This window comes from Accipiter gentilis, chromosome 25, assembly GCF_929443795.1.
Source record: "Accipiter gentilis chromosome 25, bAccGen1.1, whole genome shotgun sequence".
Lineage (NCBI taxonomy): Eukaryota > Metazoa > Chordata > Aves > Accipitriformes > Accipitridae > Astur > Astur gentilis.
Window position 1 is genome coordinate 21,560,853 of NC_064904.1, and position 24,033 is coordinate 21,584,885.

The 24,033-nt window shown below is 46.0% G+C and overlaps 1 protein-coding gene across 1 annotated transcript in view; it reads left to right on the forward strand.

Annotated features, from left to right (window-relative positions):
* The window catches only part of MDGA2 (MAM domain containing glycosylphosphatidylinositol anchor 2), a 384,110-nt gene that overhangs the window by 123,286 nt on the left and 236,791 nt on the right, over nt 1–24,033 (forward strand). Inside the window, exon 2 of the mRNA XM_049828627.1 lies at nt 12,840–12,979. Coding sequence (XP_049684584.1) covers nt 12,840–12,979 — 140 coding nt within the window. The remainder of the gene's footprint in view (nt 1–12,839; nt 12,980–24,033) is intronic.

Genomic DNA, 24,033 nt, shown 5'->3' on the forward strand with positions numbered 1-24,033 from the left:
CTCTCTTCTGTACCAGCACAGCCTGTGCTTTACTGAAGGGAAGGAAAACAGGCACTCTCTTGCTTCTGCTTATCTGGCCTCATGGCATGGTTTGGCCAAAATTTGGAAATGTGTTGATTTATGCTATGAGCAGGCAGGATTTTCCCTGGGCTGCCTGGAAAAGCTCCCAAGCAGTCACAGCTCAGTGCTCCAGATTTCCTTCACAGGAGGAAAAGGCTTAGGGCTGGCAGAGCCCCCACTTCTGCTCCCCATGCCGGTGCCTGAAGGAAAAGGGTGTGTTTTAAGGCAAATCACCTTGTCCATTGCAAAGTGATTGAAAGGGGCGTTACTGGCTTTTTAAACACCAGATGTGGTTGTCACTGCATGGTTGACCCGATTAAGCGTATTTGCAGCTGAAGTGGTTGGGGAGTGGAGTGCTGTGCTTTGTGGGTCCTGACAACTTGCTGCACTATCCCTTGACCAAGTGGAGGCATCTGGCTAGTTGACTTGGTCTCCCCAGACTGGTGCTGACTTTCTGAAGAGCTGCTGTAGGTTACACACGCTTTTCCCCCAGCTCAAACCTCGTGGTGTCTCTCACTTTGAGCCTGTTTTCAGAGGAAGCTCAGAAGATGAAGGCTGTATAAGCTCTTCCTGAAGAAATTGTGCCAATGGCCATGGCCAGTAAAAGGCAGGCGTGAAAAAAACCCACAAGACAACACAGACCTACAATTTCTCTGTTCTGTCCCCGGTTTTAAATGGTGTTTGGAGATTATTGTGCCTATGAGGACTGCAGCACCTGGCTCACCTGCTGAATTCCTCATCTCCTCATGCATGTTCTCATGCTTTTTCCCACCTGCTCGCATCTGGATCCCCCCTAAACATTTTAATCCTGCTGCCGCTGTCAGGTTTTGTTATTTTGCCCTGGGGAAACTCAGTCCTGCTATTTGCCCTCTCCCAGGAAAGCTGGAACAATAGCTTGGTCAAGAATGAGATTATGCTTTTGTTCTCTCCAGGTAAAATCCATGTTGGTGCTTAGTCTCTTGAGATCAGCCTGCTTCTGGATAAACCCAGCTCCTGCAACTCGGCAGCACAACAGGCATGAATCAGTTCAGAGCAAACAAAGCATAAAGTGGAGCAGGGGCTGGTATGCTTTATGTATGCAGGTCCCCCAGAAATCATGACGATTATAAAAATACATGGTTTTGCTTAATCTAATCTTATGCCAGCAAGAGAGAGAAAACAGCTGAACTTTCTGTTGCCTTTTAAGAATAAAAATTAAAACAACCCAATCGTTATTAGTGATACAGTTTAGGATCTGGGGGAGAATCACAGCCATGGATGTGTTGGCTGGAATTGGCTTTGAGGATTTGAAGTGGGACTGTTGCCAACCCTAGGTCAGGACCAAGTCATCTGCCAAGGCTTCAACCTCCAAGGTGATGGCTTTTCCACAACTGGTCTGGATCCTCTTCTCAGGCAATACGCTAATTTTGTATATGCGAAAAGTTAGTACAAAATCATCGCTATTGCTGTCTTTTTGCTAGTGTTAAAGGACCTTTTAAAAACAAATCAGATAGAGATGGCCACTTTCTGTCTGATGACAAGTTCTCAACAAGAAACACAGTTTTAAAAGGCTCAGTAGTAGAAAATACTATTTGCAATATTCCCTCCCAGGCCATTTTTCAGAGCTGGTGGGTTTGGTGGGGGTCGGTGATGGTCAGGTCGCACTGTGAGCTCCTGGGTCTGCCACCCTTGGGCAATGGGGAGCTCGTTCTTGGTGACCACTGGTACTGCTGGGTTGTGTGTGATGCTGCTGGTCTCCTCGGGCATTGCTTCTCTCCCGAAAGCCTGGTCCTCCTCTCCTCGTGGAACATCAAGAGAGCTTCACTCCTCCAGGGAGTTGGGAGGATTGGGCTTAGTCACAAGAACCTGACAACCTCTTGTACAAATAAACCGAAGGTTTATTATTTAATTCAGACAGTTGCTTCAAACAAGTCAGTTCCCATAAATAACTATTTCTTTTTTTTTTTTTTTTTCCCTCTTGGTTTTTAGGGATGAACTAACAGAGGTCACAAGCTGTAAGAACATGCTTGGTTAATCCTACTTAGCCTGTGCAGCCCTGGGCAGGCTGGTTTTTAGCCGTAGCTGCTGGGCACTGTTGCAGCTCGGGGTGTGCAGTCTCCCTCCCACCCCAGAGTTCCCAGGGCTGGCTATGCATGCTGGCTGAGCCTGCAAAACTATTATAATCCTGGAGTACAGGAGCTAATAGAAAAATGAGTCATTTTCTTGGTGCTTCTGCTGTCTGGGTTGGTTTTTTGTTTGTTTATTTTTAACTGTGTTACTCTTTTCCTACTGAAGCTAAAGGGAATTACACAAGTTTTGATAGTGCCTGGAATATATAAAATCTGGTATAATAGGTTTCTAGCTTTATATAATGGAACATATTCTAGTCATTCAGCAGTCACTCCTACACCCAGTGTTTCAAAACAAAGATGCGAAAACTAGGTGTGAGACATTGAAGTACAGGAAACACAATTTTAATTCAAGAAATCATTTTTCTTCCTGAAAGGAGGTTTGTTTTCTTGATAGTCCCTGCTTACCGGGACAGATTTGTGCTATCTCGCAAGAAATGCAAATTGTTGTTTAAAAAGCTGTTTATTCTTGCTTAACACTATAAAGCAGCATTTTTTTCATTTGCATTCATGTAAGGTTATGTATTTTAAAAACCCTTTTTAATATTAAACTGTCTCTTTTCAGTCAGCAAGCTAAAATGAAACCCTTTCTGAGGCCCCTACAGCATTTAGTGAAACTTTCATTGCTGAGCCAAACAAGAACAGGCTCTTTCCAGGACAACGTGGTCCCTGTTGCTGTCATTCACGTGGATTTCGAAGCACCTACAGCACTCTCTCCTGCTTCAGGACACCCTCATAAGCTGTATTTTTATTGCTTTTGCCTAGGCTGATGAGAAGTTAAACATTGCACATATATGTGTTTGAAGCCTGATTGTGGCAGTGCTCCGAGGCAAGGCTGGTCGTCTTTTCTGCGTCTGCAAGCCACGTGGGGCCAAGAGTCCTGTCCACCCCATGTGCCTGCATGAGCAAGGAAAGGAGGAGCTCTGGGAATAGTCCTCAAGCTCTTTGTGGGCAGCGTTGTGTTCAGCACCGGGACAGGCTGTCCAGGGAAGTGGTTGAGTCACCGTTGCTGGAGGCATTTAAAAGATGTGTAGCGGTGGCACTTCAGGACATGGTTCAGTGGTGGACTTGGCAGTGTTAGGTTAATGGTTGGACTCAATGATCTTAAGGGTCTTTTCCAACCTGAATGCTTCTATGATTCCTTCTAGCCAACCCTTCTGGGCTGTCTTTTCTCCCACAGACGGTGGTTCAGGCACCCAGCAGCTCCCCATACAAGCGTGGTCCAGTTTCTTTGAGTTTAAGCAGTGCTTTGCACCGTTTAAATATTTCCATCTTTCCCTAACGAGATGCCCATGGCTCATCTGCAGGTGGTGGAGCAGAGATATGGTCCTCCCGGTGAGGTGCCCCGGCTGGGCATGCATCCCTGGGTATCGCTCTTCCAAGTCTTGACGCTGCCAAGCTGTGCTTTGCGATGGCAAGCCGGGATGGGCTGGGCTCCAATGGCTTGGGTAGCTCCAGGGAAGCTGAACTTGGAGCTTTTCCACCTAAACTCAGCTAACCCGATCGTGGATTCTGGAGGTACGTACAGGTCTGCGGAACAAACAGTGATTTTTTTTTTTTGTTCGCTACGTCCTAGCATTATGTTAAAGCACAGGTCTGGGGAAAGGCATTTTAATGTTCTTATTGGATGCCAGCCCCAACCTCCTTCTGCTTGGTTGCACTCTGTTGGTTCATCAGAAGTGCCCTGTTATGGATGTGCAACGACGTGGGCCTCAGCATGGCTTTGAGCAAGGTGTGTAAGTGTAATAGTGGCATTATCAAATTAATAGGTCCAGGCGTCTCTGCACCTCAGAGTGAATCTCAATGGATCTTGCTTCATTTGCCGCTATGCTTGGCTGCAGAGGGGATGGGAGGTGGAGGCAAGCTAATTTTCTGCCAGCTTGTACTAGCAGTAAATGAAGCTTCAGTTGTTACAGTGGGACAGGGGAAACTACACGAACCATGGGAAGAAGGTCCAGAGCTGGCCTGCTCGGATCATTCTTGATGCCTGCTTAGAGCTCCTGCCGTGGATCTTGATTCCCTCCTTGCCTGCGTCTGTGATTCATCACAGTCTCAGCTTAATAAAATTTCAAGTTTCCTAAGAGGGACACAACCTTTGCCATGTTGTGCTGGGACCTGTGGCTAATTTCTGTAGCATTATATATATATATCTATGTGCAGTTTCTTTAGGGCTGAATCTATCTCCTTGATGCTGCTTGTCATGAACCGTGCTGCCCGACTTTTCTTGGTTAAAATTACATTTCCGAAAGATGTTTTGTCAAAGTGTGCAAATGGGAGTAATGGTTAAGAATTTGGGATTCATTTCGAAAAGGTGATTTTTAACGTGTTTGATTTTCATGTGTGCCTGCCATTTTAGGTGGGGGAAAGTCAACACATTACTGTATGCTCAGAACAGCCAAATAAGTAAGACATGTTTACTGCTAGACTATAATACTGTTGAAACAGGTCTGGCAACATCATCTGTTTTGCGATGCCAGGAGCAACAAAGTGTTGCTTCAATTAAGCCCGTCACTTGTAGATCATTTCTCTTCTTATTTTAGAAGATTCATTGAACCCACTGCCTGCAATATGTAGGTTGCAAACCACTCAAAGAGCTGCTCAGGGAGGAAGATGTAGTGTAGGAAGGTTTCCCTCTACACTTGTCTTTACAATTCCCCCCAAATCAGTGCGATCTGGAAAGATGCCATATTTGTTGTGTGCAAAGGATGTATCAACCTGACGTGTTGTGAACTAACCAAGAAATCACGACAGTGTCATTCTCTGAGCATGCGGGAGTAAGAGGCTGGGAAATTTAGAAGTACCAATTGCAGGGGCTGCTATTTTAATACAGGAAGCATGGAATATGTGCTTTCTGTGGCACGGAAAACGTGACTGCTGTGCTAAGATTTAATTGTCAGTTTAAGGGTGTCGAGCAGAAGCAAGAATTACAAGGCAGTGTGTCTCAGTGACTTTCTTTTTACTTGTAGCGAGGACCCAGTTTAAAACCAAAACAAAGAAACTCCTTCTCAGAAATCCTGCCTGGAAGTTCTGTACCAGAGGGATGTTTTCTCAGGGCTGATACTCCAGGCGACTTATTTTGTATTTCCAAGGTCAAGAGAGATACTATTGCCATGAGTATGCCCGATGCGCAGCCCTGGTTGAAGTGAAGGTACCCATGTTGTCCTCCCATTTCTTTTGGGAGAGTAACTTGGCAGTCAAAAATCTGTAAATCTTATTAGAGTGTGTGCATGAGAAGAGCAGTCCATCTCCTTGAATTGAATTAGCTGACCTTTTGATGGGTGAAAGAAAGAGCAAGAGGTAAGTCAGGAGATAAATTCCTGCAAGAAGAGAGAGGAAATTATTCTTAATTCTTTGCCTTGGCAGGGACACATGATTGTGACCGAGCAACGGCAGTTGCATTGGTAGCCCTTTGCTCCTGCAGAAACGGCAGCAGAGATGGTATATTGCAGTGAGGTCTCTCCGATGGCTCAGCTGAGGTAGAAAGAGGCAGAGTTGGGCGTGCATTAGGAAAATGGTTTTCTTTGACATGTGATGGTATCTCTGATATTCCCAGACAATCCACAAAGATCCTTAAAAAAAAAAAATGCACTGACATTAATTAATTCCATGTATAGAAAAGGGAGCCTGTCCTACACCCATAGGTACAGAAATACGTACGGTGTTTGGGATCATACAGAAGTCTTTCAAAGCTGGGCTCTCCCACCTGGGTGGACGTGGTGGCTGTCCTGGCAGGCTGAGCAGAGAAGAGACTGAAATGTCAACAGGATTGCTTTGTGTCTTCCTTGGCTCGTTCGGGTCTTTTCAGTTCATCTATGAAGAGTGCAGCTTTGCTCACCAACTTTGCTATGTGCTGCTAAACAAAGAGGGATAAATGTTTAAGGACACATAAATGCTGAGGAAGAATATGTGTTGAGTTGTCGAATGGTTAGAGCTAACTAGAAACCAAGTTCCCATGTTTTCAGTAAGTATTTTCTTTTCTGAGTTTCATAGAAAACTCATGTTAAATGAGCTTTTTGCAAAGGATGCTCTATATTTGTGTTCCCGTAATTAACTGAAGGCTGAGACAGCACCAGTTAAGAGTGGAAGCCATCTGCTTTGTGGCTGCTGCCAGGCATGGAGAGCTTCAGCGTTACAGTTCCTCCCAAATGTAATTATCTCAGGCCACAGTTATTTGCTGGTGAAAAGTTCCACTTAGACACACAGAGATTTGGTTGAGACCTTGTTGGAAAACAATGGTGAGAGACTTAAACTCTGAACAATATCAGAATTCAGGTTCTGTAATTATTTCCTTTAATCTGAGCAATGGTAAGATCTTCATGATTTATGGAACTTGTAGGACTACTTAAAATGTAATTAAAAATGATATGTATGTGAAATAGGAGACCCATAATGATTCTGCTGGAAAATGTAGAATGCATTTGTCATGAAGAAAAAAAAAATGCTTCTCTTCTGGTTGCCTTCCCTGGGCTTTCCCCAGCATCCGTCGTGGGGAGCAGCGCTGGGACTGGAGCGGGTCGCGCCTGCGTGCTCAGCCTCTGTGCTGCGGGGCATCAGGCCCGGCTGCACGTGGGCATGGTTTGCTTATCATTTCTGTGGTTTTACTCCGCTGCTCTGCATCAGGAGCCTTTCCATGTAAAACCAATTAGCAAGAGTGAAGCCCCCAGTGAATTTCATGCAGTTCTGCAGCATGATAAGGAGGAGATAATTTTATTTTTTTTTTAGAAAGAGAATATTTAAAGTAATTGCAGTTGTGTTTGTGACTCTCAGAATTAAGTTTTCCCATACTCATATCAGCTCTTAATTCTACTAATTGCAAATGAAGTGACCAGGAGTCTCAGTGGTGTTGCCATGATGAACGCACTGCCCTATGGCAATAATTCTCATCAGTGCAGAGTTTAGAGTATTTTGCTGCAGGTAACGTGGGATTTGTGACATCCTTTTCCAACTGGAAGTTAGATGATACTCAGTCCGCTAATAAATTTATTACTGGACCTGCTTTTTTTGAAGGTGTAGTATTCTTTGGGGGAAGTGGGGAACGGGAAATGTTCTGCAACTAGTTTTCATTAAATAAATATTCAGGGTATTGATTACATTCTTCATTTTGGGTCCCAGCTGAGAGAAATGCCAGGCACTTAACAGAGGGAGCCTTTGGCTAGAGGCTGTGTGAAGCTGGGCTGTGTGAGGGCCTTGCCCCAGCCAGGGCTGTTTGAAATCGGTTGTGACGTTCCTGGTTCAATCCGTATCGTGCGAAGTGCTACTGAGCAAGCACACGTCTTCCTGTGGAAATGTTTGAAATGACTACATTTGGTTGAAACTCTGAAATATCTTCTCTTTAGTATTTCTTTATTTTGATTTATCTTTTAAATAGCATTATGGCTGTATGTTACGTTCAGTAGCCTTAGCAGGTAAAGTGATAGCAGGGAGAGGTCTGTAGTTTAAAAGGTTCCTGTGTATCAGTACTAAATATTTTCTACCTACTTTCAGCTTATGCACATGGTAGCATCTGTCGTCTGCTCTCTTTTTCTGAGCTGACCTTACCTACCAGACTAGCAAGAGAAGGATGAAGTCAACTTTTTTTCCTCTTCGGTTGGACTGATTTTTGCTACATTGCTTGATATTTGCCCATATCTCTGTGACTTAAACTGTGTTTCCGGAGCTCAGGAAGCTGCCTTGATTGATAGCACTAACATAAGAAGGCACCGAGCTAATTAAATCACCCTGCCGCTTCCCAAGACTGCTGTCACAGGCTGACCTAATTTTGACGCTACAAAGCTTATCAGCAGAGTATCTATTGAGTTAGGGGAACCATAACGCTGTTTCTAGGAACAGATAGATCTATTTTATCCCCCCCCCCCCCCTTTACAACTCATTACATTGCTGTTTATTGTTCCTCCTGCTGACTAAGTATTAAAAACTTATGATCTATGGCATATGGTCTCTGTCTGTTGGTATCTGTTTCTGGAACAGTTAGGTACGCTCCAGTTCAGAAAGGGATGGGGAAAAGGCCGTGATAACTCTTCAGACATGAATATGGGCTGAGATCCTTGTCTCTGTTATGAACTTTTCTTATTTAAAGTGATTTGGAATAACGAAGCCACCACTGTTGCATCTCCTGAGCAGGCATAATCTGCTCTCCTGCTAATTGCGGTGAGCTGCTGGCGGCTGGCTGAAGCTGGCAGGTTGTGCTGGTGAAGCACAAGAGCAAACTCTTGCAAGGGTTTTGTGCAATTTCTTTGTTGTTCTTGGTCTGATGCATGCGAGTCCAGGTGCATAGATCCAAGATGAATCCATACATAAGAAAAGGTGGAGGTGGCTGGGGACATGTGGAAAAGGAGGAGGAGGAGAAAGGCTTCACCTTCTTGCTGTCACTGGAAGACTGGGAAGCTGAGGATGCTTTTTGTGGAGGTTCAACCCTCTTCTCAAAAAAAATAATTTACCCTTCTATCTGTTTTTAGTTGGACAATGTCACAAAGTCACATGTAAACAAACATCCCATGCCCTAGAAACTTCTGAGTTTAACTTAGAAATCATGAATAAATACTTTTTAGATTTTGTGCATCTTCTGTCAGTTAGGAAACAGTGCAATCACAGTCGCATAGACTTAGACTTTTTTTTGATAAGAGCTGAAATGGCCATTTATTAATAAGATTATAGCAGCTATTGTTTTAGAAAAATACCAGTTATTGTAAAAGTTGTAGTTAAGGTCAAGAGAGTTACCAGCATGTTAAACGAAGGCAGACTGCAGCACTCCAGTTGTCCAAGGTCTCTTATTCGCACCACAGCTACACAAACATACTGTAAGTCATGAAGGATCTTCTCTCCGACTCTTATACTAACTCTCATTTGTTTACTTGCTTTTTCTGGGTGACCAGCTTGGTTTGAAAAAAAGCCCTCTTTTCTACTTACTCCTGCAGTGCCTTAGAAAATAGATTTTATTCTGCACGTTTCCCTTCAAAGGTAGCTAGCATTCATCACAGCATCAGGTTCATCCTTTGTCTTTTTTTATTAAGTGCGTCTAGATAGCTGTATACATATTCAACTTTGGACATTTCTAATTTTGCCTTCACAGAAATTTTTCTGATCTTTTTTTTTTTTTTTTTTTTTTGTCTGTGCTGTCTGGGGAACTTGTTGCAAGTTGAAACCCAATCACTTGTGTAGGCGTGTATGTGTGTGCAAGAGACAGAGAAGGGAAAGAAATTGAAATTGCTGGAAAAGAGCAGCCAATAAAGGGGGCTGATGTAACGTCAGCATATAACGAGATACGGTGAAAGGTCAGGCTGGCACCATTTTTCATCTGAAAGAAGAAATCTCATTGCGCTGCACAACTTCTTTGCAGCAGAAGTTAGGTGGGGTTGTCCTTGGGTTTGTTGTTAAGGCTTTTCCTTCTGACCTGACACTTAGCTTTCCTTGCATCGTGTGTGCGCGTTGCCGGGAACAGCACCGTGATGAATTCTTTTGTGCAATATTTACCGCCTATAATCACAAGACAAATTCTTCTAAAGTGCCACAAACAAAATAAATGCTAAGTATATATTACTTTAATGTCTCATCTGCTATTAAATCCTTGGAGGCATATTTCAGAAGTAGCTGTAATGAATATTCCTGCAGTAGAGAGGGAGGTGACATTTCATAATTATGCAATGTCTTCTAAACCATAAGACTTTAAAACTCAAAGAAGTAAGAATGCTTTTTATTTTCCTTTATTCGTTTGATCTCCTCTTAAAGCAGTGTATTCTTTTGCCATAATAACACACAAGGGGGTCTTTTTTCTTTTCTATATTGCCTTCCCAAACCTAATGGATATGGAGCAGTGGCATAGACACTAAAATGAAGGACACTTCAAATGTAATTTGAAGTTATATGAATATAATATGAATGAAAAATGTAATATTAATGTAATATGGATTTAAAAGGCAGCAGGATGTTGGCATAATGTTGCTGACTCTTCTCATTTTATCAGAATTCTCATGATCTATGCTGAACCTTGTTTTACCTTTCTGCTCCGTGGCTCTGCTGTAGCATGTCAGTATTTTATTATTTGTATTGTGGAGATCATAAAAGCCCCAGTGGTGGCCCAGAGCCCTGTTGTACAGCGGCCGTGCATGGCAGAGCGAGGAGGATGCTCTGTGTCCCGGGACATTGAACTCTTGAGGTATGTGGAGGGGAAGCAGATCTTCCTAGCACGGGGAAAGCTTGGTGGAGCTTTATTGCTGCTGTTCTACTTAGAAAAAATAATAACAATTAAGAATTAACAGGTTCTTTTAAGGTCAGAGTGTGACACATGGGGCTGACTCCTAAGCAAGGACATCTCTGTCTTTGCAAGAGAGACAGTGAGCTCCGTGGGAAGAGCAACCTGGATCTGTGGTACAAAGGGATGGATAGATTTGATTTTTTTTTTTCTTCTAAGCAGTAAATAGCATCTTCAGCCTTGCAAAGTGCCAGCTGTGTAATTGTACGGGGAGGGTGCTGGGGCTGCAAAGCAGTTCTCCTGAGCAGTAGGAAAGCAAAGCTGAGGTAGCTCCTGTGTACAGAGGCAGGTGGATACACTTGCCTGACTAAACGTGACCACAGGCTGAGCGTTGTGTGTATATTCAGTCATCGTGTCGTACTTGGAAATAACTGATGCTAGGGAGCAATTTTTGCTGGCCTCACAAAACCACCAAGGGCAGGGGTGCATTGGTCTTCAGCCTGTATTCGTCTTTGCTAAATAGGGGCCGCCTGCAGACGAGCGGAGGGGGCGACCTGGTGGGTCTTTGAAACTGGGCGCGCGGTGGCTGGAGGAGCAGAACTTGCTAGAGGCTTTGCTTGAGCTCGCTGCCGTTGTCGTAGCTGGAACTGCTGGGCCACCCCTGCCTGATGGGAGGCTGTGAGCCTGTGGTGGTGGGGGGGACGCTTTTTGCTCTTGTGCCCACTTGGTTAATCTTGAGTGGGCCCACCAAGCTGTTGTCTCGGCCGGTCTGGTGGTCTTCTAGACCCATGTCACCTCGTACCGTTAGACTTTGTGAGCGCACCAGTAATGTGGGAAACATCCATTCCCTGCACGACGAGCTCTTCTGCCTGAGCTGGTGCTCTGCAGAGAGGGTCTGCCGAGGACAGATTTCTTAGACGCTTACTGAAGAGGTGAACTTAGGCCAAGCACATTGAAAAATGAAACAAAAAAAATATAGTAGGCTGAGATGCACAGGGGCAACACAAGGTAGTTGAGAATATCGGGCTTAGTCATTACAGAGCAAAATAATGATTCTCTCCCTGTTCATTTACTTGACCTGACACTGTCCTGTTCAGGGTCCTTTGCTTGAGTCTCGTTTTCTTCAGCCTCTGGAGAGCGAGGGTCAGAAATTTGAATTATTAGCAGGCTCGTATCAATTCTAGGCATTGCGCAGCAGTTGATACCACAACGGGCTGCGTCAGCTGGGAGCCGTGGGGGGGTCACACCAGTATTGGCACGGTTGGGGGGAGGTCTGCAGGGGTGCCACAGCGATGCACCCCAGGAATCCCATGTACTTTGTGGGTGTTAGCTGAGCAATCGCAGGGTGTTCAAAGAACCAGTAGAATGGTGTGAGAGGGAGGCGATGTGCAACCCAGAGCCCTGAAAACGGACCTGTGGTCTTGGGCAGGGGGGTACAGCTGCTGCGAGGGATTTGGGGAGCACGCACGGATGTTATCCCAGCAGCACTGGGCTCCTGTCCCTGGGAAACTGGACCGGGAGCTCGACAGCTTCGAGTCCTGTTGGGCTCGGCTCTAATCGTTCTGCTTGCTTGGTTGTGATTTAAGACTTCAGTTAGGACTTGAAGATGAATCCACTTCTACTGAACAGGAGCAGCACACAGATGAGCAGAGAGGGTGAAATAGCAGGTCTTTAAAACTCTCCGGAATTAAATTTTATCTTTTCTGCTGTTTAGTTTATGTTACTTTATTTGGCAGTAGGACTGTAACTCAGCTTTCTTATCCTATCGATCCACTCTCTGAAAATTTTAATAGTTGTGAATTTTGTGGTTCAGAAGTAAAGAAAACCGTAGAGCCAGGAACACGCTTTGGAGACTTGCCAAAGCAGAGCAGTAATTTTGTACCTGCGGTATTAGCAACGACATTGCAGTTTTCCTACATGTACAACCCGTAAACCAGTGTAACTTCCTGTAGTTCAGGTTGCATATACAAGAAAATTAAAGTAAGGGTTCTGCTTGAACATAACCTCTGGTCCAAATCCCGATCCCTTTGGCAGCAAGAGGATTTTGGTATCGACTTTGAAAGGAAGCAGCATCGGTCCCACTGTTTCTCCTGCTTAATTTTAATGGTTTAATTAAGGCTTCTCATTTGCATAATGAGTGTGATAATGCATTTAGAAAGATATATAATAAAAAAGAACAATACCGCGGAGTTCATTTGGAAACGGAAACAAAAATAACTGGAATGCAAATGAGATTGCAAAGGTTTTGTTCGGGGGATCGCTAGGTATTAAAAAATACCGTGGCAATCCCTTCTGGTGCCCGATACTCGCCTGCTGAGTAAGCAAGGGTATTCTCCGCGGTGAAAATACTCGGCTCCCGCCTCGGTCCTCCCAGCTGGGGGGTATGCAGGGGATCCCAGGCTGCTGCCGTTGAAATGGGTCTGAGCAAAGCCCGGGGGTGCAGGGGATGACGCTCACCTGGTTTCTCTCTCTGGGTCTTGCAGCCCCCCCCACTGTGCGGATCGTGCACTCGGGCCTGGCGTGCAACATCGAGGAGGAACGCTACTCGGAGCGGGTCTACACCATCCGCGAGGGCGAGACGCTGGAGCTGACCTGCCTGGTCACCGGCCATCCTCGGCCACAGGTGAGCCCCCGCCGTGCCCGGTGGCAGCCTGCCGCTGGTCACCGCACCTCTCCTCTGCTCGCTCTGTCTCTGAGCCCGGGTAGGTTGGCTTCATCTTCTGCTACGGGCTAGACTGGTGCAGGGTGCTAGACATCAACGCAACGGGATCCCGGGTGTGTGTGGGGGGGGATTTGTCCAGGCTGTTGGGTTGATACTGGTGTTGCAGAAGAGACACCAACAGCAGAAAAGTCTACGACTCTTTGAATGCCCGGCTAGGAACGTGATACTAAAATCAGCAACTCTATGTTGTGTGTTAACGTGGGGTCCCGATGGGGGTGTTTGAGATCCATGGAGGTTGGTAGAGGGAAAGGAAAAATAAATGTGAGGGCAGGGACAACTGCAAGTAGACAGTATGCACCAGAGTGAACAGCTGGAGTGGGGGCATGCGAGAGCTTGGGGGAATCTCGCTGTGTGCCTTGGCTGTTGGACGTCATTGGGACCACGGCATTGCAGCCCTGCAGAAAACAAAAGTCAAACAGAAAGAAGCTACCCATTTCCAGGCCTAGCTCTGTTTTCATAGCATCACATTCAAAGCCAAAGAGCCTTGTCAGCCTGTGCTACAGCTGTGTCCCCCTGCCACCCTCCCCCTTTGCCCAGGGTACTCCGCTAACAGGTTATTTTAGATCGGGACTTTTTAAGACCTGTGCAAGTGTAATGCTTTATTGCACCCCCCTCTCTGCTTTTCCATTTCCATCTTTTCCTTTGCTCTTTGAACCAAACCTGCTCTCTGTTCCCTCTTCTGCCGTTGCCACTCTGCCTTCTCTGTGGATAAACAAGCTGAGTGCTGAGAGCTGAGGGTGCGGCTGAAATTAGCCGAGATGGCCACGTTTCACAGTGCACGTATTTGTATGAGATTTTGAACACTAGAATAGCTCGCAAGGATTTTCTTTGCAAGGTGGTGAATTAAACACCTCCCTCTTGGAATAGCGTAGGACAGGCAGGAGCTGTGAAGTGCAGTTCACCAGGGTGGGAGCTGGGGAAGGGGGATTCACGGGGGACCTCGAGTCTGCAGGTGAGTGATGTTCCTCCTGGAAGGAGAGATGTGCTGATTCTCTGCCGTTTATTCTGTCACTCTTTCCAGTTTAATGAGAAGATTTAAAAATAAAGTTGAAGTTTGGCCTGTGCTGGTTCCAGGGAAGGCGTAGGTCAGGCTGTGTCTTAGAAAACTTTCCTTTAACTGCACACAGTTGCACTCTCTCAGCTGCAGTCACACATTAAAGGGACGTTCTAAAACAAGCCTTTTTTCTTTTAAACTAAGTGATGTCTGTCTAGCCTTTGCCAAGTGAAGGAGAAAGGAAAGAAGAAAAAAAAAGGCCTAAAAAAAAAAAAAAAAAAAAAAAGACTGGGCTAAGTGTCTATTTTTGATAACACCCCAAGTAAGATCAGTGATTTTAAGATCAGTTCTGTTGTTATGTTTGAGTGGAAGTACATAGCACGTTCATATGCAGGCAGAAAAGAGCAGGCTAAAGGTAGGCTGACGCTTCCAGTGAGCTTCGTTGGAGAACGTTTCTTTCTCAAACGGTCTCCTCCATCTGCTCCAGCAAAGCTGACCAGCAGCCTGCAAGGTTTGGTGCAGCTGAAATCAAAGATCCCTCTCAAACCTGCCTGCCTTGGAGGCTCGAGGCAGCTTCAAAGCCAGCGGGGCCATTATCCATCAGGAAATGCTTTGGACCAGCTATGAAAAGTGCCGTCTCGAGCAGTAACAAAGCTTATGATGTTGCTGAATCAAAAAAAAAAAAAAAATCTGTTCAACCAAAACGTCTTATCAAGAAAACAAGCACATGGCTGCTTTTTTCATAAAAATTTCTAATTTCTCATCTGGGATTCAGGATGAAAATTGATTTCTCTTAGTTTTACCTGTTTATAGATATTTATTTTTTTTTGTCAGCCAGCACCTTCGTCTGCTCTCTTGCGCTCGCTTTCATGTTACAGCTCTGAGACTCGCAATATTTTTTGCAGATTAATTGCCTGAGAGCAGGGGGATAGTTTTGGTAGTCTCGGATGGGTGATTCTGCAGAGAAATACAGGAGGCTTGGCAGGGCTGCATTTGAACATTAGCCTTTTTATGACCTTCCTATTAAATTTCCATCCAATTTTAGTGCTCCAAAAAGTAAAAAAAAAAAAAAAAAAAAAAAAAAAAGCCTAAGACACCATAGCTTTTTGTGTTGTCATATTTAAACTTCAGCATGCTACTCTGTGGGAGCCACAGCCCCTTGGACTCGTTGCCTGTGAAATTTGGCTTCTCTTAACGAAGACTGCTGTGAATCACACCAACATTTGTGTTGCTTTTGTCAGTGGGGCTGCTGGGGAAAAGCACTGATCAGGGTCAAGGCAGGAGATGAGGGTGGATGTAAAATCAGCAAGCTGGTGCTCACTGTTTCCAGCTGTCAGGGAACTACTCTTACTTGCCAATAATTACTCTGGGGTATTTTTAAATACAGATAGTGTAAGATTTTTATTTATTTTGCTTATTGGATGCGTTCTGCTTTATGGCCCTGATTCTTTAGGGGGAGGTCTGCAGTGTGTTTCTGTTGTGACTAAGAGGCAGTGGCTGGGTGGCAGGGGTGATATGGCATTTATTTTTAAGCCTTCCTTTTTTATATGTGCAGAATTTGTATATGAAACTTGTTAAAATATTGTTGGACTCTCATGTTCAGACAGCATTTATGAGATGGGTTTGAGGGGAAGTATCTGGTAAGGTGCTTCCTATTCTCCTTGCAAATGGAAGTGGTGAAAACACATTTTTTATTTTCTTTTTTCTGCAATAGACTTCCATCCGTATTTTGTGGTAATTGCCAGTCTTTTCAGTACTTCAATTTTTCACTGATTTTTCCACAGAAGGTTATCATATTTGGTTTGCAAATTGTATGGAAATTATTTTCAAAACGATATTTTATCAGACCCTGGGAAGTGAGTTTATAAAATAGGTAATTATGTATCTATTCTAAGAATGCTATTCAACTTGCATGTGTTTCTCAAACTTTTTCAATTACTACTGGCATACATAGAAACTCTTTTTGTTTTAAACACTGTAAGAAGTAAGCAACCCTGCACTAGGCATTTATAAAACCCCCTATTGGCGTTCACTCTATTCCCCCCCTCAAGTCACGGGTGGGCAGAAAACACGCATGAACTGAGGAGAAGAGGACGTGGTGCAAGTGCGCTGTGGGTCAGTTGATGAGACCGTCCGTCCTGCACCCTTCTTCCAAGAAGTGGCCTTTGCAGATGCTGGCATGATTCGGATCTCTGCCCTGCAAGAGCTCTTCAGTCTCTGGAGCTGTTGCGGTTTTGGTTCTCGGAGGCTGCATCGCGTTCACTTCTCCCACCGTGGCAGTAACCAAGTCGCGCTGCGGTAATGACTGCCGGGTGATGCTGGCCCCCAAAATACATAGTGCGCGGTACCAGGGTTATCGCTGGCTTGGAGTCTTTGCAGGGTTTTACCAGGTCACTTGGATTAGTGAATTGCCGTAGCTTCCTTTATTCGTGTTTTAAAAAAGAGGAGTCTGATATGTATGTACAACTCCTATTTTCTGCAGTAAACTCAAGTCTTGGCCAACTGCTGTCCTGTGCTGCTCCTTTACGCTTCAGGGGCAACTCCATAAGGGACCATGAGAAATTCTTGCCTGCAAGAAAGGCTGCTGGATGTATCGTGGAGCAGAAATGCCACACTAGTAGGACAGTGTTTCGTGGAGGGGGACCAGAACGTTAGCGCCGGGCCAAGCAGGAAAGCGGTGGCACCTAGGCAGGGGTGCCAAGAGCAACCCGCTTTCTGCACATGCTGTTCGTTCTCTTGCCTTGTCTCTCTGCTAATTGGGATTGCTTTGGCCATCGCAGGTGATGGCGTTAAAGCTAAACGGAGGCTGCCAAGTTCCACCTGTAAACACGTGCGGTCCCCACTGTGTGGATACGGGAGGTGAATTTTGGGCTTCAGTCTTCACAAACGTTGTGCTGGTTCATTAACAGAGAGCGTCTGCTTCTGTTTCTGCTCAGTGAGGTATGGGAACCAGGCAGCAGCGCTCAAGTAAAAAGATCATTCGATATGTAAGGCTGGTGTGAGTAACAAGCTTTATTTAATGTCCTTAAAGCAAAACTGTGGAAGTACCTTCTGCAAGCCTTCGGTTTTGGGAACAGCATTTAAGAGTGGGTGCAAATGCTAAAGCAGAGAGTTCTGATTTGCAAGCTGAGTTTGGTAATTGAGCACCTTAATAGCTAGGGGTTTGGAGCTGCAGTTAATTACACCTACAAAATTAAAGTCTCTTTAAAATCATGCACTCTACTTAACAAAGAATTTTTTTCTTGGTTTGGGGGCTAATTAGCTGCATTCACCTGCTTTCCTGATTCTGAGCTCACAGTAGGTCTCCACCACTATTCACAGGCAGTTTGAAAGCCAAGTATCTAATGGTTAGTAGAAGAAAATCTCTCGTGAACTTTCCTCCTCTGGGTCTTTTTAAGGTCTCAGCCAGATGGCAGGTGGGCATGTACCAGACCTAGCGATGGGCTGGAGAAGATGCCAGCCCTACAGGATGGGTCAGCTTAAGAAGCTGAGCCTAGAGGAGGACCAAGGTGAGCCCTCTGTTTAGCTCTAGAGGACATCAGGTCTTTTTGTCTGATGTTTGTCCAGTTGTTGCCTTTCTGTCAGCCTAACAGGAGAACAGTGACTCTGTGGTTTAGAGAGGTGCCTATGAGCGAGCCTCAGACAATTGCTGTGGGAGGAGATGGTCCTCAGGGAGTCTCCAAAGGCTCCTCTATGTGCTCTGCCACCCCAAGCACCTTTCTCCTCAATCCTCACCATCCCACGGACCATCCCCAAGGAGAGGAGACCTCGCCGATGCACTGTCGTGGCCTCCTGCGCTGCGGGACTCCTGTTATCACCGCAGTGTCTATCTGGTTTTCCATTCTACCACATTAAGATTTCCCCTGGGATGTAAAGAGAGAGGCAGCAGGTTGCAGATGCGTCCTTCTTTGTTTTGCAAGGTGGCTCCTACACATCCAAGTTTTGTATCTAGGACAGAGTTACACGCCTTTGTGCGCATGTTAATCCCTGCAGTTGAGTGCTTGTAGATTCAAAAACTCTTCCTGGGAAAAAGGGCAGGGCTGAGACCCCTGGAGCAAGTGTATTTTTCTGCGTGGGAGTGCTTTCAGCTTGTCCTGTGGAAGCCACTTCTGCTTGTGCCACCTGCGTGTTGCGCTTTGGTATTTTTCACTCCTTCCCGCGGGCACGAGGGGCTGCAGCGGGGGGGTTGTGGCAGTGGGGAATCAGACCAGACTAGGTGGGACCCGTGTGTTCTCCTCCTTCCTTCACGGATTGGAGAAGGCAAAGAGAAAGTGCTGCTTGTGGGGTTTCTCTCCAGAGGGGCTACTCTGGCAGCTTCAGAAGAAAGCTGGTGGGGCCGGTGGGGATGCGCACGCCGTGGTGGCAGACCGCTCCGCTGCCTGCTTAGCTTGCTCAGGACACGCTGTGTGATTTGAGGCTGCCCTTGGTGGGTCTCTGCTGCAGGTGGAAGTCTGGGAGGAGGAATAAATGTTTTCTTTTTTTTTTTTCTTTCCCCTCTTTGATGTGAGTGCTCCTGTGTGCTTTACCAAAGTGCACGTTTATGCCTTTTTTGTCTTTCCAGGCGTTGCTTTTAACTTTTCGATCAATTGATGTAGTTCTGTAACAGGCTGATGACTTGCGTGTGCCTCTTTGTGATCTGCTCCAAGTCGTGTTGAAATGACACTGCTCTATAGGGGCCTCTCTTTGAAAATGTGTTCTTCAGCTTTACTGGTTTCCCATCATGTGCCACAAAATTCTCCCTACGATTAGTTACAGGCAGGTGGAGATAGGGAAACTCGTATATTCAGAGTGGCGGTTGCACTTTCCAACTGGAAACTGTTTTGCAACTTTGTTTAAAATTTTTTGAGGTCTAATCCATATCAGTGAGGCCTTTGGGGAGAATAATGTAAGGCTACAGTAATTGTTGCAAAGGAAGAGAATTACCAACACTTGCACGCTGTTGTTCCCCAAAGATTAGCCTCACTCCTAATTATAGAAAAAGCTCTGAGCGCCCCAATACTTCATTGCATGTCTACTTGTTATCTGTGGAGTGATTGTGTAGCATTGGATATATTGCTGCTGTTCGTAATTTGTAGCATTTTTATACACAGCACTCATCACTTGATCTATTAAATGCGCCATTAGTTGCCATAGAAACTAATTTTCCTTGATTAAGTTTTTGAAATGCCACATCCATGCTCAGGTGAGGCTAACGGTGGGTGGGCAAATGCAGCCCTTTTTTTTTTTCCATAAATTACTGCTTTCAGGATTTTGCCCAGAGGTTGGTTTGGATTTTTGAGCAAAATTCTGCAAAGCCCCTTGATGTTTGGGAGCGAGGGCAACGTGACGCAGCCTCCCCTGTTCACGGCTGGCTGAGCGGTGCCCGTGGTCCGTGTCAGCCTCACCGGGGCTGGCTCTGTGTCCCTCGGGGCAAGGGGCTGCCGTGTCCCCCTTGGGACCCCTATATTTTCCAGACGTTAGCCCAGGAACCAAGTGTTGTGCTGTACCTGCCCGTCAGCTCGACGAGAGACAGTTAAGGATGTACTAAGGCCGCTTATCCCTATGACGCAAATAAGTTATTTGCTGTTTTCTGTAGCTAATAGGTGACATTTTATTTACACCACTGAGGCTCTCCTGCACAGCCTGTGGAGGGATGTAGCTTCTCCTAACCTTTCTTGGCTGCTCTAGCCCGTGCTGGAGGGGGTCCAGCTGGTGGCAGCAGTGACTGTGGCTGTCCCAAGGTGAGCAGTGACATTTTGGGCCACGGAGGTCGGAAGAAGCAGCATCTTCTGAAAGAGCAGGATTTTCTGAAAGAGCCTGGGATTTTGTATTCCTGGTTGTCCACTAAAAGCTGAATGATAAAGACCTCAGTCAGTATAACCTCACCTACAGGTTTTTTTTTTCCTCTGGGTGTTTTTTTCCCCATGTCTTTCACCTCTGTGTGCTGTCACACCTCAGGTTACGTTATCGTGTCACGAGTGGTACGTTCTGAGACGTAAAATGTGCCGAGTGGAGGGAGGGAGGGGGATGCCTGAGTCCTCATCCAGTTGCTTCACTGTGGCTGCAGGGTGGCGATGGGGTCAGCTGGGGGAGTGCTCTCTGTCCCCACCAGCATGGCCCAATGCTCTCTGGCAAGTGATGGGGTGCCCACGCTTGCCCCCTGCCCCGGCCAAGCTCCAGGAGTCGGAGGCGGCAGCAGCAGCTGCTGACACCCGTGGTCCAGCTGCCCGAGTTGTGTGCTCTCCGCTCCAGGGGATTTTGAGTATTTTGGGGATGCAACGTGCCCTGATGAGCACCGAGGCTTTCTTCTGCAGAAGCAGGGCAGGTTCCACCTCCTCGCATCCTTCTGGCACCCTTCTATGCAGCGCTATTGGACTATGTCATTTGAACCCCTTGAAATCAAGGGGCTGAGACGTGCGGTTAGCACTCCTTGTGTGTGAAGAGAGTGGCGGAGAGCTTGGCTCTCCCACAAAGTAGCGACTGGGAGGATCTGCTTTTGGAAGACCCCAAATTTTCTCCCTGTCTCTGTTTTGCTGTGTTTTCTTTCCACTTGTAGGAGTGGAGTGCTGTGCTGATGGCCACTCTGTCAACAAGTAGATGCTCCCCTTGCAGCTGAGAGGCTGCTTGGAGATATCTTCTGCTTCCCGAGCTTGGTGCTTGCGCACCCGGAGCAGAGCCAGGACTGCTGCTCCCCCGGGACACGTGTGGCCCTGGGCGGACGGGGACACATGCACCCTGCCAGTTGCAAATTTGGGTGGCAAAAGGGGGTGATCTGAGCGGCACGGGTGTATTCCCTTGGCTGCGGGGGACCGTCAGGGATGCTGATGCTGTGTGCCAGCTTGGTTGGAGCAGCGAGGTGATGAGCACACAGCCTGTCCTACAGAAATGGAGGTTTTGGCTGGCAGGGGACGTTCTTGGTGTAGGCTCAGTGCTTGAGTCCCCAAAGGTGCCTGGGCAAGCCACGGCGGGCCGGACCGGGGTTAGCAGGGCTGACCCATTTTGCCACCCGCGTTGTTGCAGCTATTGTCTACAGTGTGTGGATGACAGGGCTTGTATTGCAGATTTAAACTGCAGAAGAAGAAATTGTTTGACTTTATTTATCATCCAGCGCCGAGCTGTACGATGGGGCTTGAATAAACAACTGAACGGAGCAATAGGCTAGACAGGAAAGCAGTGATATCATAGTTGGGGAGAAAACTTGTCTTGCCTTTTATTTAATTTGCTGGGTTTGGGTTTTTTCTTTTTTTTCCTTTCCAAAGCAAGCATGCTGAACCTAATGGTATGAGTTAGGTGGGATGGATGAGGTCCCTGCTGAGATATTGGCCAGGTGTGATGGGATGTCTCTGTTCCCCAAACAAATGCAGAGGCTGTTCGGAGAAGCAGAACGGAGCAAAGTTTTCAAATTAGGGAGGAAGGTCAATAGGGGCGATATATAGATGGGTAAAGGGCTAGCACATTTGTCCTTATCAGGGCAGAACTGTGGTGCTAAGCGTGACTGAAAGGTCAGTCCGGCCCAGTGTAGCCCCAGTCAGCAGCAGCTTTTGCTCAGCCTTCTAAGTTTGCATTCAGAAGCAACAGCAGGGAAGGAAACGAAAAAGATTGGGTAAGACCATTAGTTTCACTTGCTTATTGGGAATTTTGTTCCTGTCTCAAAAGAGCAGTAGGAATAAACCAAACTTCTAGAATTAAATAGTTTTTTGGTGGGTCCCAGCACGTCTGCGGAGTGGCTAACTGCATTCCTTTACACAAAGCAGTGCTGTTGTCCTGGGTTAGAGCACGGCGAGCGCTCGGTTTGCGACGTGATCAGATGCACAAGTGTCTCGGTCCCAAGAAGCGTGGTGCAACTCCGGGAGTCTCTCTTGCTCGCTTGTCTGTCAACGCCGTCCCTCACTGTGGATGCTGTGATTTCTGTCGTGGACTTTTTTCACGTTTAACACTTATTTCTCTTGTCAGACAGAGCAGAGGAGGGTTGTAGCGAGCACTGAATGTATCTGCAGTGCCCTGCAGAGGTGGGAATTCAGGTGCTGTACTTTAGGAAGAAAACAGCAAATAAACTGTTCATAGCCTCAACAGTAGAAATGGCGTGTAAAGTTTAATCACATAGTTCTTTTAATGCTGAAGAACAATGGAAACACATGCCCTTTGTAGCGAAGTGTGAGCTTTATCGAGTCAAACGTTTATAAAGGGGGTTTTTTGCCAGCATAAAATGCAGGCTAATTTAGTCATGAGTCAGGCTGGATTTTGTCAGGTGTTCACTGAACATTTGTAAAGTCTTCCCGTGAACTGAGGAGTGTCATATGAAATCATCATCAATTCTCTTAACAAGAGTACAATTACTGTAATAAGGAGATGCAGAATGCAATAGGAAAACAGCTGTTCCAGTGTAAGTAACCCCCCCCCCCCCCCAATTGCTTTCTTTGGCCCCACCAGCAGTTAATAAAAATTCCTATCAATTAAAAAAGAAAATGTAGAATCCACTTTACCTCAAAGGAGCCTTTTATGTTTCACTTGCAGCTGATCAAAGAGAACATCACGTGGGGTTTTTGTTTTGTTTTTCTCAAATGCTTTTTATATTTTAATGGATGGAGTGCCATAAAATGTTAATTCTTTTTTTGCGCACACTAATAAGGTGAAGGTAGGATTCTGTTCTGAAACATTAGAGGAGGCTACACTAATCACACTAATTAAGATGGCATGCATTTTAAATAATGAAGGTGTTTGTATAATGTGCCACAGTTACATGTGTCTGTTGAAGGAGATACCTCGGTGCTTGGCAAGGAGCTTGTTTGCTGGAGCTGAAAGGAGAGGTGAGTGAAGCACTGTGTGGTGCACATCAGCTGCCTGTCGACTCCAAACACTCGTGGACTGGGGTTTTGCTATGCTCTCTGATATCCCGATGTACCACGGGTGTTTGGAAAGTTGCCTTTGCTTGCTTCTAAACCTCGTTTATTGATATTGCCAATAAATATATCTTTGTCTCAATGCTTCTGTATATTGTCTCAATGCTAAAGCTTATCTAGGCTCAGCTGTGGGAGGAAAGGCTTTCCTGAGGATGACTGGGAGCCTTGAAGTAAGAGCAGGCAGAGGTGGAGGAAATAAATGAGGCAGGAGGGAGGTCCAGAGGTGCTGAGATCCAGCTGTTTCTGTTGATTATGGCATTGATGGTGAAGGTTATAAGATTTTAGACTTCCCAAAAAGCAACCTGGGAGAAAACATAAGCCCCTAAAGAAGATATTTCCCCCCAAATCTGTTTCGGACCTGAAGTCCTTGCCTAGTGGCAATCTAATGCTAAAAACTTGCAGTTAAGTTGTACTTCATGTCAGGGCTTGGTGGAGTTGTCTTTGTTAGGTGGCAGTTATATCACCTCTTCTCCACCCTGTCGTGGGATGCAGAACTTTTTGGGCAGCAGGAATGAGGAGGGTACAGCTGGTATGTTCGCCCCCCTGGCACACAGGCTTTCACTGCGACCCTGAGCTGGATGCTACGGTCAGTGCCTGCCTTGGTGGGCTCCGCTGAGCGCTTTCATCTTCAGGATGACAACAATCTTGTTCCCTCTGTAACTATTATAATGTAATCCTGCCTTGAATGACATCGTTTTGGTATGGTAACTCAGTTGTTTGCTGCAAACAGCACGTTACGCCGCTGAATAATTTGTGAATATGCCACCGAAAGAAACGTGAAGCCATTCACCCCATCATCTGCAGGAAGCTGGGTTAAAAGGCACGTGGTTTGCAAGCTGATAAAGAAATTAAACTCCTCAGTTGTTCTATTCTGAATAATTTGACCAGTCGTATCTTGCTGATTCGCTTCATTCCAGGTGGCTGCTGTCTCTCGACAAGAAATACGTTTGCAGGTTTCTAAAAAGGGCTTGGGAGTGGTGGGGGAAAGAGGTCAGCTTAAATCGAGATAAATGCAACATCAGGGCAAGTGAAGTGTGTATTTCAGTCACACTCTCAGCTGAGAATATTGAGCCTAGGCCTGC